Here is an 18,049-nt window from a genome sequence, read left to right on the forward strand (position 1 = left end):
TTTGTTCATGGCATTAGTTCTCTGGGTGCTATTTTGCAGCAGCCTGCAGCATTATTACATCATAGCACTTTCATACAGCCCTGCATGCACACCACACACACCCCGCTCTCTCTTTTTCTGTATGTCTTTGTCTTTGATCTTATTTAGGCAGAGTTAGATTTCACATTGAAAGCTGTTCCTCTCTGAGAGACTCCTTTCCTATCCACTCCAGTGTTTACACGCACAGCAGATTAGCTGAAGGCTCATTTTACCACAATGACAACACTTTGAAATACAGAAATAAGCACCAGCTGCTGTTCTTTTCCTCACTCGAGTCCTTTTCATGTGTCATGACTAAAGCTTTCCACCGTGAACTATTATTAGCCTTTCCTGCTTTCTAACAAGAGGATGGGAGAAGGTGGAGGAAGAGGTGGTCTAAGTTGGGCTTAATGGGAAAGGATGATGAAGGAAAGAGGAAATCAGAGGTGGAGACAGCAGAGGACCATCTACAGAAGGAGCAGAGAGCCGGAGGAAGGGAGGGGATGACGGTGATGTGTATATAGGTCACTAAATCAATGGGAATCAGGTTTTTGAAGGGGAGAGAAGGGGGTATTTATAGATACCAGTGGAGACAGATGCATCAGTGACAGGCACAATGCTGCTGGGAGCACAGGGGCGGGGGGTGGTGGCTGCGGCGTGGGGCAGGGGGTGCGAATAGACTGTGGTCAAATTAGCCTGTGGAGAATTCTCCTAACAAATGGCAAAAAGATTCTCAGGTCGTGAACAAATAGCACGAAGCGCAGTGGAAAACAAAATATAATCAAATGGAAATCACTGCAGGACGCTCTGAGCAAATGACCTTCGCAGCTCTATTGACAAAACGCAGGCAAACAGTTAGTTGAGGTATTGCAAATGCACACAGCATTTGCATCTACAGTACAGCTCTTCTCATATCCTATTGAATTTCTAATCTGTGATATCAGAGGGCCACGTGACGGAATAGAATATTAGCTTTCTATTTTGCAGACTTGTGTGGGTAACATTCACATTTATTACTCAGGCGATCTGAGAGTCTCTGATAGGCTGTGGAGTACAATAACATACCGCAGGAGACGCTGTCAGAATTTCGCAGCAGAGGGAATTGGTGACCAGTGTCCATTTTAATGATAATTTGTTTTCAGATTTAATGCCATGGATTAATTGAACTACTTCTATTTTTTTTTACAACATCTACTGAGTGGCAAATGTTTTGATGTGGGCTCTATGGTTTAGTTTTAATAACTGTCATGACTTATCCCATTTATTTTATAATGCTCTAGCTTCATGCGACAGGAAGTTCCAGCACAAATTGGAAATTTGCTCAAAGAAAGGGAAAAAAATAATTGAAAATGTTTTAATTTGCTTTCTAACTGGCTTTTTCTAGAACTAAGTCAAGGTCATGGACAAACTGTTCCTTCACCACTTCCTGGGCTGCCAATGGGTGATGTAAGGCAGGCTGAATACCGAGTGGTAAAATAATCGACATCTCATTTCTGCATCTAATATAGGGATAGTCGTCACATCACCTTGCATCAAAAAGTGACAGGGGAAGCACCCAATGACTCCAAGAAAGCCTTCAGTCTGCCCGGGGCCTAATGATGCGGTCGGCAAACTCATGCAGGATACCCTCTTGCATGAAATACTATACAACGCGGGGATATGGATATGAGGCAGGTGGGGTGAAGTGACAGGGCCAGATGGGTTTCCAACTTTTCTCGCATCATATCAGTGTTAGGTGGTAGTGAAGCACTGGGTTTTACAAATTGATCCATTAAAATGTGTCATTCAGACAGTGTGCCGAGTACATGAGCGGTGCCATTGGTTTGTCTTTATTAATTAAAGACAATTAATTAAAGACTGGTGATTCCACTCCACTATTATCATATCATTTTTAAGAAATGCACTTTTAATATTAAACATTTGTTTGGATATTTAAATAGTTATTTAGTAACGATTCGCATCACTGTTGATTAAATATTTACTTATAACTTTTTTTTTTCAAGTCACATGTACTCATGTAAACAAATTACATAGAAAATTAACATGTGATCAGATTACTTAAAGTCAGCATTTTGGGCATGAACTTTTTCCTGAGTGGATCAAATCAGTTAATGTTGGCATCAACGAACAAAAGCTTGAACTCTACTGGAGAAGGAGGCAGTTTTGCTTGATAAATGGCTTAAATGAAGATTTAGTTGTCAGCTAATCATTTCACCTGCATTTTACATGCACAACCTATGGCCATTCTAATAAAAGAATCACTGGGCATTTACATTTTTAACGCATTAATCTTCTGATTAAAAGAGAAGCTAAAGACTGAAATGAACGCAGGATTTTGCTTGTAATTTGGTACATATACACAGTTAAAAGCTGTTTAAACCAAAGAGATTTCCAAATTAACCTGTTACAAGCCCTGCCTAAATAAGTCTCCATCGGTGGGCTGTGACTGCACTCCCCTTTACGCGCACAGGCACATTTTTAAATATGATAAACATATGCAAAGCAAGCGAAATTATAAAAAAAATCACACGTGGCAGACTTCTTAACACTGCTGCAAAAGTCACTTTCCCCATTTTGTCCTCTGAGCCACAGCGCACAGTGGTTATTAGAGAGGGAGAGAGAGAGAGAGAGAGAGAGAGAGAGAGAGAAGGAGGCAGGGAGAGGAAGAGAGGGAGGGAGGGAGATAGTGAGAGTCTCAAACTGGTTAGCCTACCTATCCACTAGGAGGAGAGAGGAGAAGCTGTTGAGGAGAGCAACAAAAACAATAAACAGCTACTACTACGAAATCACATCAGCGGAGCTCACGGTACGCGCCGGAGGAGTACGCAAACAAATACCTGCGATCGCGTTTGCCTCGGAGTGAAGTAACAGCCATGTATCTGAACAGGGAAGAGGACAATAGCAAAGGTAAGATCCCGTCAAGAATTGTGCCCCTCTGTGCGGAGGGAGAGAGCGTCCTGTGACAGTTTCAAGGTGTTTCATTTCTGACCCGCTGCTTCCTTTTGAGGTGACTGGCACGAAAAGGTGGTGGTGTTAGGGAATGAGAGAGGGGGGTGTACCCTCCCGCCACCCCCCAACCTCCTCGTTAACGTAATTCTTCTCAACAAGCCCCATCTCATCCTTTGGCATGGACCGGGGATGCTGGTGAGAAGTGTGGGCTGTCATTATGTAATATCTGTGCAGTTAATTGCCTCCTAGGAGAATCTTTAGCCCATTCCTGCATTTCTACCAGTGCACCATTTGAACCATCAATTGTGAACCTGTTGTAAGCACATCTACTTTGTCATATGCATGGATTTGCCAGCGTGCATTGCGTTGTGTTGTTGGAGCTTTCGGGACATTTGCAACAGCTACTTAATAAGGGCAGCATAACACAAGGTCAAAGCCCTTAGCTACAGTGAAACCTGTGTGCATGTAGATGTGTATTTATGGTGTGCCTGACATCCTGCAAGAAAAAAGAAATTACTAATGGGCTGCAGCTTATTGCTTAACGGGGAGAGACAACCGTGCAGCCGCTAGAGGGTTAAAGAGGGTACAAAGGAGGAATATTTGAGTAATCTCTCCCACGTGTTTTTGAGGCGTGATTTCTTCTCTCGTCGGGTGCCCAGAAGCACACTCGACTCGCGTCCCCTGCCGTCACCAGCAAGCATAAATATAACTCTCCCGGGCTGAGAGGTAATGCTAATTACCACCTAAATCTTCAGGTTATACGGAAATAACACCTGCTGCTTTTTTATTTTTATTTTTACCGAGGACAGGGGGAGGGGGAGTGGCGGGACGTGCTGAGAGGGGTGGTGGTGTAAAAAGAGCAAAAAAAGAAAAAAGAAAAAGAGAAGAAGAAGAAAAAAGAAGCAGAGTGGGAGGGCCCGTTTTTTTGTTCATTTCCCTGTAATGCGAGATAATGTGATCCCCAGCACACATGCAAGGACCACAACACGATGTACTGTACGGGGGATGTGTGGCAGCAGCATCGGCAGCACCACTGGGGACGGAGAGAGATGCTGGCTTTAGAAACAATGATGCAAGTGAGATCAGCGAATAAATGCGGTGTCAGAAACAGCAGAAATATGGGCTTGATTACACAGCCCCCCCCAACCAACACACACACACACACACGCCCACGCCTCAGAAAAAACCTTCAACACTAGACACTTTGGGGGAATCTGAGAAGACTGAACCACCTTTAAAGTGATGTGTCTCCAGAATAAGGAGAACTGATGATAAGTCACAGTAAAGCAATGTACCCCCCCCCCTCAAAAAAGTCAAGGGGTCCCAATAGGGTACAAAAACATGTCGTTTTTTTTGGGGGGGGGGGGTCATCTCACCTCTTTAAAATTCACACTGATGCAACAAAATTCACTGTTTTAATTATTCTTGCTGACATTCGCGTGGAGGGTTCCCAGTTGAGTGTGAAGCTGCTTAAGCATGCAAAACTGGACTGGACATGACTTTAGTGGCCAAACCTATTGGCACCCACTGGTGAGTTTGGACCCTTTTTTTTGGGGGGGGTGCCTAAGCACATCTGAATTTCATCATAGCACAGCACAGGTTACAGCTAAAAGCAACTCTATTACTAATGTCCAGATATATAAAGTGGCACTAAGACTTTTTAAAATTGCTTAAAGTACAATGGACTAGCTTTGTGTGGTTAAGAAACTGACAAAAGCTATTATCTGCTTTGCTACAAATTGTTCTTTAACTCTGGAAAATTATGGTCAACATAATTGAGCCTTTGACTCAGGTTTTATAACTGAAGTGCCCACCCCAAAACCAGTATAAGAACTGTGATTATTCATTCTGAGTCATTCTTAGACAGTACAATAAGTAGTGTCTTATTAGACTGCAGTTGAATTTAGGTTTGCAAAGGTAAAAAGGAGGAAAGGAAGGAAAAGGTTTGATCCTAGAATTGCCCCTGCTGACAGCTAAAGGTGGTTAGTTTACATCTGAATTTCCACTTTGTTTATTTTGGGGTTGTGTTGGTGTTGTTTTTTAACTGTGGCTATACTGTGGCTTTAGTGTTTGGATGCCAGATTAATACAAAATATTATTACAAATTAGGATTATTACAAAATGAAATGTCTCAAGAACTGCTGGTACAGATATTCATGTTCCCAAATCTGTTGATTTCCTGATTTTTTTTTTCCAGAACATAACTATCTTGGCACCGTGAGTTCTAATACTTTGGTTTATTGTCAAAATCCATCATTTTAATAACACAATCAGTCTCCGCTGTGGTAATGTTTGGTGCAGAGCAAATGCTCGCCTGCTCACACACTAAACGCTAAGATGGTGAACATTATCAGCTCAACATCAGCATGCTAGCACTGTCATTGTGAGCACATTAGAATTTGAGCTTAAAGCACCGCTGTGCCTCTGCCTACGCATTTCTGCAAAGGGAAATCCGAACATCAAAAAAATCTGTAGTTTGGGGGCCACACGTGTCAGAGACAGGTTCAAGGCGAGCTTTGCAAAGTGAACGCTGCTGTAACCCGGCGTTAGACAAAAGAATGTTTTCAGGAATTAATGGACTGCAACTGAGGAAGTAAAGTTATGAGTACGGGCTCCCGACGTGACGGAGCTACTCTTCTGAGTGAAGAACTTGTGATTGACGCTTTTAATTGATTGAAACGAGTCGGTGTTTCCCCTCGCTGCACTGATGTGGCCTTTAAATTCACACTGCGTCTCAAGGTGGAGTGGCAGGGAGAGGGAGAAAGGTCTGCCGGGGACATATTGATTATGGCCTCAGAGGATTAAAGTGTGGGGGGTGAAAACAAACAGGTTGATCATATGTGAACCTGACAATCACACAAACTGTGGGCTACCGTCAAATAAACACCCGAAATAGGACTGAAAGTGGGCTGTGATCACTATAACTTGAGAACAAAAGTCAATCACTGAAGAAAGAAAAGACTGAAGACTGATAATGTGGCACCTTGTTATTGTCTCTTCAGTTCAGTCAGGCAGCTAAACGGTTCCTCATTTATGCCCATTGGAAAACATTCAGCAACTATTAAGAGCATTTACTGATCAGAAAAATGCTGCAGTGTGAGCTCCAGGAGTGTTTGATAGTAGGCAGCATGCTGATGTTCCAACTCATTTGTACTTAATTCTCATTACTACTCGATATTCAGCACTCACATGCCAAACCACACCCGTTTTGAACTAGGCCTTCATTTTAGTCAGCTAGTATAAACACCTGCCAGATCATGTGGCTGTTTCGGCACAGTCTCTACCACCCTACTTTGCCATATTGGCACATAAAAATACACAGAGACTCGTGTTTCATGGTTTCGGCAATATGACAAATGTACTTTTGAAGTCAGGATGATCAGTACTGAAGAAACAGAGATGGAAGTATTTGCTATTTAAACACAGAATAATTGGAAAACAGTGGGTGGTGCTGTGGTGGTTAGCACGCCTCACAGTAAAATGATCCTGAGTTTAAATCCATCACCTGGCCGGGGCCTTTCTGCGTGGAGTTTGCACGCTCTCACTGTGTCTGTGTGGGTTCCCTCCGAGTACTTCAGCTTTGTGGGAAGAAGGTTAATTGGTGATTAGGTTAGGTTAACTGGTGATTCTAAATTGGCCATTGGTGTAAATGTGAGCATGAATAGTAGCCTGTTAGCCCTGCGACAGACTGGCAACCTGTCCACGGTGTACCCTGCATCTTTCCCAGTGACAGCTGGGATAGGCCTGAATTGGATAAGCAGATGGATGGAAAGCCAATTGGAAAGTCATGCACAGTGGCACTAATAGTTCTTAAATAACAGTAATCAGTTTTTTGGATTTCTGAGTTGCTGGGTGCTCTGAGAGTTCAGGTTTTCACGAGTTACTGATTCATAGTTTATTCTCTAAAAATTAAAGTTTCAGATTCCTTTTACGATATCCAGCAGTCCCAAGCTCAAAGATGTTCAGCCTGCTTTGAGAGAAAAACAGATAATCTTCATATCTGAGAAGTTGAAAACAGCTTCACAGCTGCTTTTTGTTTAAAAAGATGGCTATAGCGCTTTCTTTTAACTTTCATCCTTATATCTAAAATACAATCTTTAGGTTCCTTTTGAACAATGATTGTTTTAAACCAAAGCCTGCTGTATCCTAATTAAAGATAATTGTTGTAACTGATTTTCCATACTTAGGTAATTAGTCACTGGAATTATCTAGTGACACTGCCATTGTTCATCAATGGATTGGGTCTGTATGGGGCCTCACTGTGTGTAGTGTGTGGCTTTTTTTTCTCTTTAACGATCACCAGCGAGTGTGAAAAATCTGTGAGGCATGCAGCATCATCACCCCATGCATAACCAGAAGACTGCCTCTACTTGTGAAATGTCTGTGCTACAATTCGACTCCCTCTTCAGCGGGAGGAACAACAGTAGTCAGAGACCGGAGGTTTTGTTTCCAGTTGAAAAAGTGCATTTTTCAGCTTGTTGAAAGAGCTTTCCAGCTTCATCTATCGATAATAGATTTGTTGGACCGATACTGAGACATCTATTGATAGATTGCACTGAGGATACGCTCTGAGAGAGAGAACCTGTGGTTGACTGACTTCTTGTATTATGCACTCACCCTGCGTCGCTGACAGTAAGAGGTGAATCCCTAATATGTCTTCTTGGGGCAGGGTCCCAATTTGTCGGATGGGTGATTAAAACAATCCAGTTTACGGCAAACACAATTTTAGAACTATAACGTATAAAGCTGTACACTGACATTTTATTCTCTCTGCTTTCTGTGATGCATACCTTCTGGAAACAGAGTTTGTCCATCTGGGACAAATTGCCCTAAATATATTTGATGTGTAGTCCCAGACTCTGTCTGGCACCCCATACTACTTGAATATGATGTATAGTAATAACGTCAGGTTCACTATTGATTTAGGTTGATGCTGGCCTTGGTTTTGGGCTGGCGTCCAAACATTCGGGCAGGGCTACCAATCTAAATGACTTAAACTTGGCATGCAGGAGCTGCACTAACATAGCTCTTCAAGTAGAGTATATATATTTTTTGGCTTCTTCATAGAATATGCAGCCTGTAATAAAGGTTATGCAGCAAGCAAATGGCATCATTTTAGAGGAGTAATATCATGACTGCGAATTATCTCATCAATTACCAGATTGGACGAGCTCCAGAAAATAAATGTTATAATTTTGATGATCCCATTATTTTTGAATGAAGCACCATTGTCAAGTTGCAATTTAATATGTCTATAGTACACTGGCTTATGACTCTTCACAAACAGATTCTGCTTATGAAAATGTAGCATATGTAGGTGAGAGACGTTTTTGGTGCAGGAAGCTTCCTGGTTTCTGTTTGCAGTCCACTTGTAGTCTGGAAACAGAACGCTATTGACCAATCACTTTTGAGCATGGTTTAAGGAGATCGGAAAGAAAGCGACTGGACTTCTTTAAGTTTCGTGAAGACGTCTCACCTATCATCAAAGAAGCTTCTTCAGTTTTGAAACCAGATGGTGGAGAGTTTAAATACCTGGGACAGGAAACTGAAGAAGCCTCTCGGATGAAAGGTGAGATGTCTTCACAAAAGTTAAACAAATCCAATCACTTTCTTTCACGTTTCACATTTTTGAGAATTTTTTGGGGGCCACGTTTTGGCACAATAATGATCGGTTTATACCATATTTTTCTTTAGTACTAATAATATTCCCATGTGCTTCAGCTTTTTTTAGCGTTATTTTGCAGATGTTAGCATTCGAATGAGTCTGACTCAAATGGCAAACACGTTAAAATCAAACAGTCACCACATTTAGATAAAAGCATTGCTGTGCCTTAGCATGACCTCAGAGAGATTCTATATGATTAGAGATAAAATTATTAGCAATTGCTACTATAGATTTTGTTTTAACCCTAACCCTTTTTTATTTCTGGTTTGCCACCACCTTTCAGACCACGGGCAACATGCTGAAATATGCTCTTATATATGAACCAAAGTTGTGGTTAGAGTGATTTACTGTAATCACTTACCGCTGAATGAAAAGACCCTCATTGTGCCCCGGGTGTCTCACCTTTCTTAGCGTGCATCAAAGGATTTTAAGTGCGAGGGAAATGAAATGGAAAAAACGGAGGAGGTTTGTGGGGTGTCTTTAACACGGTGTGAAGTGTAGGTGTCAGCAGAAGACTGCGAGTTCCTAACCTCTTTGTTATTATTGCCCTGTAGAAATTGATGATGTCCCTCGACTTCATGGCTGTTTTACTAATGTTGAACGGGAAATTATTTTTGGGGGATTGCTGTGGCAGTCTTGTAATGACCATGCCTCTTAGAGCAAGATGAATTGAAAAAAAAAAAAGAAAAAAGAAAGAACTGGATCCTGGGAGAAAAAGATGTCTGGCTTAGCAGGTGCATTCAACAAGTCTGCATTTGTGTGATCAAACTTTGGAGAAAGGTTGCTGAAGATATTTATTCACGAAGCCCTCTGTTTTCCCTTCTAATATTGTTTATAACATAAAGCAGCTGGGAGCTGTTCTGAAGTCCTGCCAGCTTGCTGCATTCATTTCAGATGTAGATTAGATGAAAATGTCATATATTATAGCAAATCTGGAGTTAAACACATGAGCTTCAGTCTGCATGCATCAGATTGCTGAGCACAATCGTGGCAGAGACCTTTTAGATATGTGTAAGGTACATAAATTGGCACGGGAACAGTGTTATTGTACAGAGTGCTTAATCAGCCTGTTTGACATTTAATGGATTGCTCTGTCAGCTGAGCTCACGTTTATTTCAGCTTTGAATGGATAGTCAAAGAGTTAACTGCTCCAATTTATGATACAGATGGGTGTTATGAGCTGAGCCATTGGGGGAAAAAAAAACAAAAACTCAAGGATGACTGGAGTACGAAGAACAGGCTCGGTTTCAGGCAATTAGATGCTTTTGTAGGAACACCTGCAACGAAACATGGATTTGGACCTGCTGCTTCACTGTTCCACTGAGAGGCCTCGTCATCCTCCCCAGTGGAACAGGAAGCCGTATCAGCTGATTAGAGCAAAGTCTAATCACACTTTGAATCAAGCAATTTGCGCTACTGAGAAATAAAAACCGCGTTTGTGGAGAATAGATTTATTTTTTGCTCCACCTGCACCCTTTCTGGGAGCATCACTCATACATTACCTTATGTAATGTAAAGACGCATTACATTTAAATATTTATTGTCTCGTTTACCCCCCTTGCTTCTCCCACTATCCAAAGCACCCTCCCGATTGAGCATTTAACAAAGACTTCCTCTTTACAGACATGTTTCATATTATTGCCACTACTACTATTGGCTGCTCTCTTATACACAAGGGGTTGCCACAGCGGGTAGCTCCACATGTTTTGACACCGGATGCCCTTCCTGACACAACCCCAAAAGGATCTGTGTCTCCTCTGGGGATCAAACCGGGGATCTTTCACTTCTTAGGTCAATGCATCAACTGCCTTCTTATATAGAAAAATTAGAGTTGTTATCAAAGCATTGATAAATCTGATATAAAACTGCATTAAGTGTGTTTTAAACCATTTTTAAATATTTATATGGCTGCAATAGATGCTAAATAGGGGTAACTGCAATGTAATTGACCAGCTATTACAAATTATCCATGCAGGAAGTCCAGTTTTTCTGTTAATATAACAAATCAGTCAGGCCCTATATAGCAGACTTGTTGATAGAGCTTCTTAGTGCTGGAGTTATTTTTATGGTGGACTCTCCCAGCTGACTAGATTGCGGAGGAGGGGGAGGTCTTTCACTTCTCCATTCTCTGCCATCTTCTGTCCCTTTCTCCTCTGTGCCTTCGCGAGGAGGAGAAAAAAAAAGAAGAAGAAAAAAAGGGGGGGGGGGCACCGGTTAGCATCAGCCGGCCGGCAGGAGAGTGATAGAAAGCAAGAGCTAGGGAGGCAGACGATGGAGTGGAGACGAGCGTTGAAAGATGGAGGGAACAAGAGAGACAGAGGGAGAGGCAAAGAACAAGCCCTGGAGTGCTAGCCAGTCAAGGTCACGCAGAGGAGAGGAGGCCTTGTGTGTATATGTCTATGTACGTGTGTGCAAAAAGGAAGAAGAGCGGGGATGGGAGGCATGCATAGTAAAGAATGAAGGGTAGTTGACAGCTTTAGTCTGGGATAGGGGAAGGGGAGAAAAGGAAGCAGAGGAGAAAAAAAGGCAAACTTGAAAAGAGCAATGTGACTTCATAACTGACTGGAGCGGTTTAATGTCTAACTTTTAACATGGCTGACTCAAATTTAGAGGCAGCGGTGGGACATTTGTCATGTTTGTGGTTACTGCGTGTGTGTAGCGAACGTTTCTGTGTATGCTGTTGCGTAACCACCCAGTGCCGCCGTGCCGGTTCGTGTTCTCTTCGCAATCTCTTTTGCTTATTCTCCTTATCCCCCCTCCCCAACCACGGCCACCACAATGACCTCCACAGTCTCATTGCAGCTCCCACTGTCAGTAGGTGCCATGATGCATTTGGTTAAGTGCATCCTACCACCTTTTTCCCCTGTCCTAAAAGCAAAGAGGCAAGGCTGAGCGACTGTTAATCCCATCCAGGGAAGTTGCTCCACTTTTGATTAGCGATGGAGAAAAGGAGAGTATTGCATAATGGATAGCCTGGCGCTTGTCATCTTAGGATCAAGTGTTTTGAAAGTGGGATTGTGGTTTGCTGAGAATATCCTTTATTCGGTTATCCGAGCAGGATGCAAAGAGTCGTTTGGAAATGTGATCACTGCTGTCTCTTCAAACTTATTAGCTCTGTTTGCATCTCACACCCAGGAGAGATTACGTGTGCGAGCAGTTGCCATAGTGTTTCAGAGCACCATGGCGCTGATATGAAAGATCTGAGGTGGCTCGGGCGCTCTATGAGATTATCTCTCCAGAGGAACAGTGTCTGGAGTGTTGATAATATATGATGGCTATGTTTACAGCAGGTCAAGAGTTTGCCTAAGCCCCTTGAGGTCACTCCAAGCTCTTACTCTTATTGTTTTATATGGCCTCATCAGTAATGTAGTCGTGCTCTGTAGTATTTTACTTTTTTAGAAAACGTGCCCTTTTCCCTCGCTGCCAGTCTTAAATCACCACCACTAATCCTTGCATTAAACCTCCAGTGGTCGCACAATCACATTCACTTTAAGGCTCAGAGTGAATTCTTTGCGAATTATCCTGTTGACAGACATCATTACCATTCCAGAGCATAATTAGTCTTTCCACACCACGATTTTACACAGATGAAGAGTAATAGCTTCTGTTATAATGGGTTCAAAGCATTTTTCCAGCTACCAACTGTAATTTTGCTCATCTTAAACAGACCCTGCAGAACTGATCTGCAGTGTGAGCTAGCATAAATGACCCTGAACTTTTGTATTTTTTTTAATATATTGGGTAGCTGATGACTATAGACAGGAAACTAAGGGAGAGAGACAGGGGGTATGACACGCAACAAAGGCCCCCAGCTGGATCCACTCATCCACAAAGGTGTCCTCTAAAAGAAAACTGCCCAAAGTCATAAAAGCAATAGTTTGACATTTTGGGAAAAACGATTACTGTACTCCCTTTGTAACTGAGAGTTAAATGGGACGGTTGACTACAGGGTTTCTGTCAGTGTGCTGCAAATACATTGTGCTTGAGCATCCCTCCGGCTGGGCCTAAGCATCAAGGAATTTTTTTAAGATGTTTTTCTTTACATATTGGTTACAATAGAAAAAAGAGCATGCTTTAATATCTGTCTATTTAAATTATACCAGTTCTATGGGAGCACAGTTAACTGCAATTCTGTGCGCTCACACCAGAATACATTACTTTCTATTCATGCTGGAACTGAGAAATAAAATACCCAGAATGATTTGCACAGAGAAAGTAGCACATATTCATTTATGCTTTTCAGACTGCTCTGCTTTTTTCCTCATAGTATTTTTCTGTGGTGTGTGGATAAGGGTAATGTTAATGTAGGTGTGACAAAGGGCCAGCTCATTGTAGATTATTATGCAGTATTATTAACCATTAGGGTACAACCGTGCTTATATATGGTGAGTACTACTACACGCCCATGCTGTAGTGTTTTGTCTGTATGTGCTCTTAACAAACTGATGTACAACCACACTGAGCAGAGTAAAAGTAGTGGTGGTAGAGGTTGTTTATATAAATAAACCTCAGACAAATATGAGACTCATAGCATGCTTATATATGGTAAAATGTATTTACGTCTATCATCAAGGTTTTCACACCTGACACCGGTTGATCTGATATCCTCGTGTTGGTGTTGTTCCCAGATCATCATACTAAATGTTGTTCCAGGATCAACATTGCAAGTGACCAATCAGAATGTTGTGACGTCATACTTTTGCGACTTCGGGAAAAACCGGCGTAAAACAAAAAACTGTACTAAAGCTGCGTGAAACCGCCTCTGTCCGCCGATCAACGGACCCTGACCCTAACCCTAACTGTAACCCTTTAATAAACAGTAAGCAGAATTGATATTGTCCTTGCAACATTGGAATTTCATAAATGCACGAATGGCTTGGCGCGCAAAAGAATAACGTCACAACAATGTGATTGGTCACTTGCAATGTTGAACCTGAAACAACATTTTCATGATGGTCTGGGAACAACACCAACGCGAGGATATCAGATCATCCCCTGACACCTGTCCATTAAAAAAAAGTACTACTACTACTACAGTGTATCTGATATCCCCGTGTTGGTGTCCTGCATCATCATAATAATGTTGGTCCAAGACCAACATTACAACTGACCAATGAAGTTGCTGTGATGTCATATCTTTGGAATATGGAGGAAAAAGTAACAAAATGCCATTGTTTACATAAATCTCTTGTGTGGAAGTGTCTTTACTAATTTATATGATCAGGTTACTCATGTTGTTTTGCACGTGATAGTTTTTAATAGCATTAGCTAACTTCTTGGCTAATGCAAAATGAATGCCCAGACAAGGTCTGTTTAGTCAAATGACACTGAAGTCACAGTGTTATTATAATGTAGGAACAACACCTACATGAGTTTATCAGGTCATGCCTACTGTACACCCTATTAAATGTAGAATGAGAAACTGGTGTGCAAGATTTTGTTCAATCGAACATGCACTCATAAAGTAAAAGAGGATTTTATAACTTAAAATCCAATATAGCTGCATATTTACATGCATCATGGTTTTCCCTATGCACGTCATCATGATGCACTCGACTAAAATGCATAAGATCACAGGCAGGAAAAAAGTTGGTTTTATATGCTGGACTAATTGACATGGCTTGAAATCCCATTGCCTTAAGTACAGTTATACAGTTAATTATGCTACATGAACCTTGTAGGTGTCTAAAGGATTGGTAGGTGGTTGCTGGGTAGCATCATGTAGCATCATGTGAATCTCTTCCAGTGTAGAGTTAGTTTAATAGTACTTGTGTGCCAAGTTTGGTTCCTGATCTCATGGTTGTGCTGGAAAACTCTGAACAGACACATGAAGAGACAGAAATTGTGCATCTTTTAATAGGATATACCTTAATTCACCCTGCTAGCCTAGGCTGATCAAAAGGATGAAAACACTGAGAAAAAAGCTAACCTGCCAAAGTACAAACATCCCTCTATTACTTATCAGTTTAAAAATTTATATTACTATTTATTTAGTATGAAGGATCTTTTTCTTTTACCATGGTGAGATTTTGTAACCTTTAAATAAATTAGAGTTCCAGAGTGTATGCAAAACTAAGCAAACAAGCTACTAGCTGTAGCTTCATACTTACTGTACAGATAGCAGGGTGGTGTTTTTCTTCTTCACTAAAGCGCTTCTCTTAAAATGTCAGATGCTTCGTCAAAGGGAGACAGGGCAGCCGTACATGTCAGTGGAGCAAAATACAGCTCCTACACCAAAGTCACCGCAAGTTGCCATCGAGCTAACTTAATGCAAGAGATGACACTGTGTGCTAACAGGAAGAGAAGGTGAACCAGGAATTGTGTGCGTATTTTGTTAAAGAACGGGCGTTTAAATTGCAGTTGCATCATGCTGTTTGCTTCAGTACAGCATGTTCCACAACTTGGTGTGTGTGCTGGAGCCACAATTTTTATGTGTGTGTGTGTGTGTGTGTGTATAGCCTCACTGTCTCTTGGTATTTAGCAAAAAGTGTGTAATTTTGTGTGAGCCACCCTGTATCTGGCAAGGTAGTCAGACTGACAGATTGGGCTGTATGACTGCCATCTCCTCAGCTTGGCTGGCCGAGTATTTCTCCCTCGTTCCTCGTTCCTCCGTCTCATCTCCCGTTCCTTCAGTGGTGACCAGCCAGGCAAGGGATATTTTCCTTCATTCACCTTATCTAGCTGTATAGGTAAGCGTGCTTCATGGATTAAGTCCCTTCACTGTTCCATAACTGTAGCTTCAGTAAATGCTGGCTCAGACGTCCTGGTCTGTCTCCCTCTGTGCACAAACCAGGGAGGTAGCTTTTGACTATGTGAGGTTAAAAATGCACAGGATGGCAGTGAGCACTCTCAGTGTGTACTCTCTTCCATTAGCAGGTTGCGGCCACATCAGGACGTTGGAAAGCACACATAAACTGTAAATTATGAAGTTGGGAGAGCTTTTGTTCTGCAGGACTGGGCCAGGTCATGAATAGGTTTCAGCAGACTCATTGTCCCTGTGTAGGTTGTTTTCACACTTCTGCTTTTACTGCAACTCATAGACAGACTCGGAGCAACAGCTGTCAGTATGTTTTTGCTTTGCTCTCTTCTCTATCCTTGTAAGTTCACTCATTTTCTATTAAAAACAAATATATATATATAGGTATTGTTTTGCAAAATTTCAGCAAACGTGTTTACACTATTATTATATTTCACATCTGCTTTAGATTTATCTCGCCATTCTGAGTGTCTTGTAGGGAAAGGGATGCGCATATTGGTGAGAGGAGGAGGAAGAGGAGCAGGCAGAACAGAGAGTAATGAGCCTGGGCAGGAGGGACAGATGATGTGGGAAAACCTGACATAGACAAAAGAAACACACAGTCCCACATCTCTAAACCCAAATATGGATTCACATGGCTGATTAGGGAAATGGGAAAATGTGTGTGTGTGTGTGTATACGTGTAGGCGTGTGAGGGCAGATTCTATATAATCAAGGGGCTTGGGTTCAAGTTATTTGTACCTGCTATAAGTACAAAAAGATGAAATTACTGATGCCACCATCTCCTCCTCGCCTACTCTGTCTCTAAAAATGATCTGGATTACTATTTTCATCACCCGCTCCTTTGCCAAGTTAACTTTTTTTTCTTTTTGAGGTCACAAGATTATCGTCCTGTTTGCTTTAGTGACGCCATGAACTGGTACAGCTGGAAGAGCACAATGAATTGGATGCAAGCAATTGTGCATGCACGGGAGTGAGCTGAGAGAGCTCAGCCTCGGACTCGGTAGAGCTGAGACACGCCAGATTGGGCCAAGTCGTCCAAGCAGTACATTTCTGATTGGTCCGGGCTACAAAGATGAAATGTGCCTTTTGTGCCTCTGGTAAACACGTGTCTCTTTCTCTTTGTTTCTTTTCTTGCTCTTCGCTCTCACGCTAAAGAACAGCAGCACTTCTCTACATCCACAGATCATATTTCATGTCCACAACAGTCATTGATTAATGCCAACCGCCCTGAGACCCTTCTTATGCTGATTATGGCTCTCAGACTTGGGAGGGGCTGCTGATACCCTTAATGAGTCATAAAAGGCGAATAATTATACACTCCAACAGTCTTGACATTGGGTGATATTTCAATATTTGGTCACTTACTCTCAGAGTCTATTTGCCCACAGAGTTGGCACGCGCTCAGATGCCCTCAGACACGCATTTGCACAAGTAAACAGCGAAATCTTGACTTTCCAGTCCCGTGGTGTGTTCCATGCGTTCAGGATATTTGGGCACAAGCAGGATCCCGCTGCACAGCCCGGAAAAACAAACAGGCGGGTCAAACAGAGAGCTCACTGTGATTCAGCTCAGCTCACTCACAAGCAAAATAAGCATGTTGATTGCATAATCAAAACAAGATGCCTGAATGCCTAAAACCACTAAATGATAATTGTCATGGTATCATCCAGTATGCTGACTCTTACAGCGCGTCCTCCCTGTGGTGATAGTCCTTCCTGGGTGGTAATGTTTGTCAGCTGCTACTGTACACAAGAGTGATTGTGCTAAAATATGTTATCTTATATGTAATTTTCCTCTTGATAAGGACGGTGAATTGCTTGCTCATCAGTGACAGTCGGCACACTCTTAATGACATGATTGAGATCTTCACTTGGTAAATAAGCTATCAGTGGGATAATGCATAGGACGTCACAGTATCTGCCTCTCGCACCATCTTTCCCTGGGGTATATCTGTTCCTCCCTTGTCTCTGAGTTCACTGCCCTCTACAAAACACTGCTTAATTAGAGAGCAACAGAAGGAGGAGGTAAGGACAAAGTGGGAGAAATGAGTAAAAGCAGAAATGGGAAAGAAGGCGGCTTAAGCGTTTAACTAGAGGAGGTAAAATGCGCGCATGGGAACAGCTGTAAGAAACAGACGCCAGACGTCAAGAGCGTTCGTAATTAGGATCCTTTTTTTTTTTGTTTTTTGGCGGAGCGTTGCTTAAAAAATGACACTTAATATTTGGTGATCACCGCAAATTGAGATCCTCCACTGAGCAGGCTCTGACTCTGAGGAAAACACACAATGACTGCACATCAGATGTCGCCGAGGATTGACAGGCGTGTGGCTCCCAGCTTCCTCTGACAATTTTCCTCCTCCTTAAAGCGCCTGACAAACCTCATCATGCACGCAACGTCCACTAATATGAAACACACCAAGGAAGCATGAAACATGAATTACACCAGGTCATAGGGCAGAACGTATAGATCTATAGGTCTCTCATGTCGGGGAACACGTGATGTATCTTTGCTGTATATTGTCTTGTGCCTTGAACTATGTTACATGTTGATTATTATGTGTAAAAATAAAGGGCCTTGGTTCAGTAGCAGTAAAATATTATCATTCTGTGCAGAGATATTTTTGACACCTCTGTTTCAATCCAGATCTCAGAGCCTCC

General features: G+C 42.1%; 1 protein-coding gene across 1 annotated transcript in view; it reads left to right on the top strand.

Annotated features, from left to right (window-relative positions):
- The first annotated feature begins 428 nt into the window (after positions 1-428).
- Positions 429-18,049, top strand: part of syt7a (synaptotagmin VIIa) — an 86,082-nt gene continuing 68,461 nt past the window's right edge. The window contains exon 1 of the mRNA XM_042228444.1: positions 429-527. Within this exon, the coding sequence (XP_042084378.1) occupies positions 429-527 (99 nt within the window). The remainder of the gene's footprint in view (positions 528-18,049) is intronic.

This window comes from Haplochromis burtoni, unplaced genomic scaffold (assembly GCF_018398535.1).
Source record: "Haplochromis burtoni strain Fernald_Lab_line unplaced genomic scaffold, NCSU_Asbu1 Contig_324, whole genome shotgun sequence".
NCBI lineage: Eukaryota > Metazoa > Chordata > Actinopteri > Cichliformes > Cichlidae > Haplochromis > Haplochromis burtoni.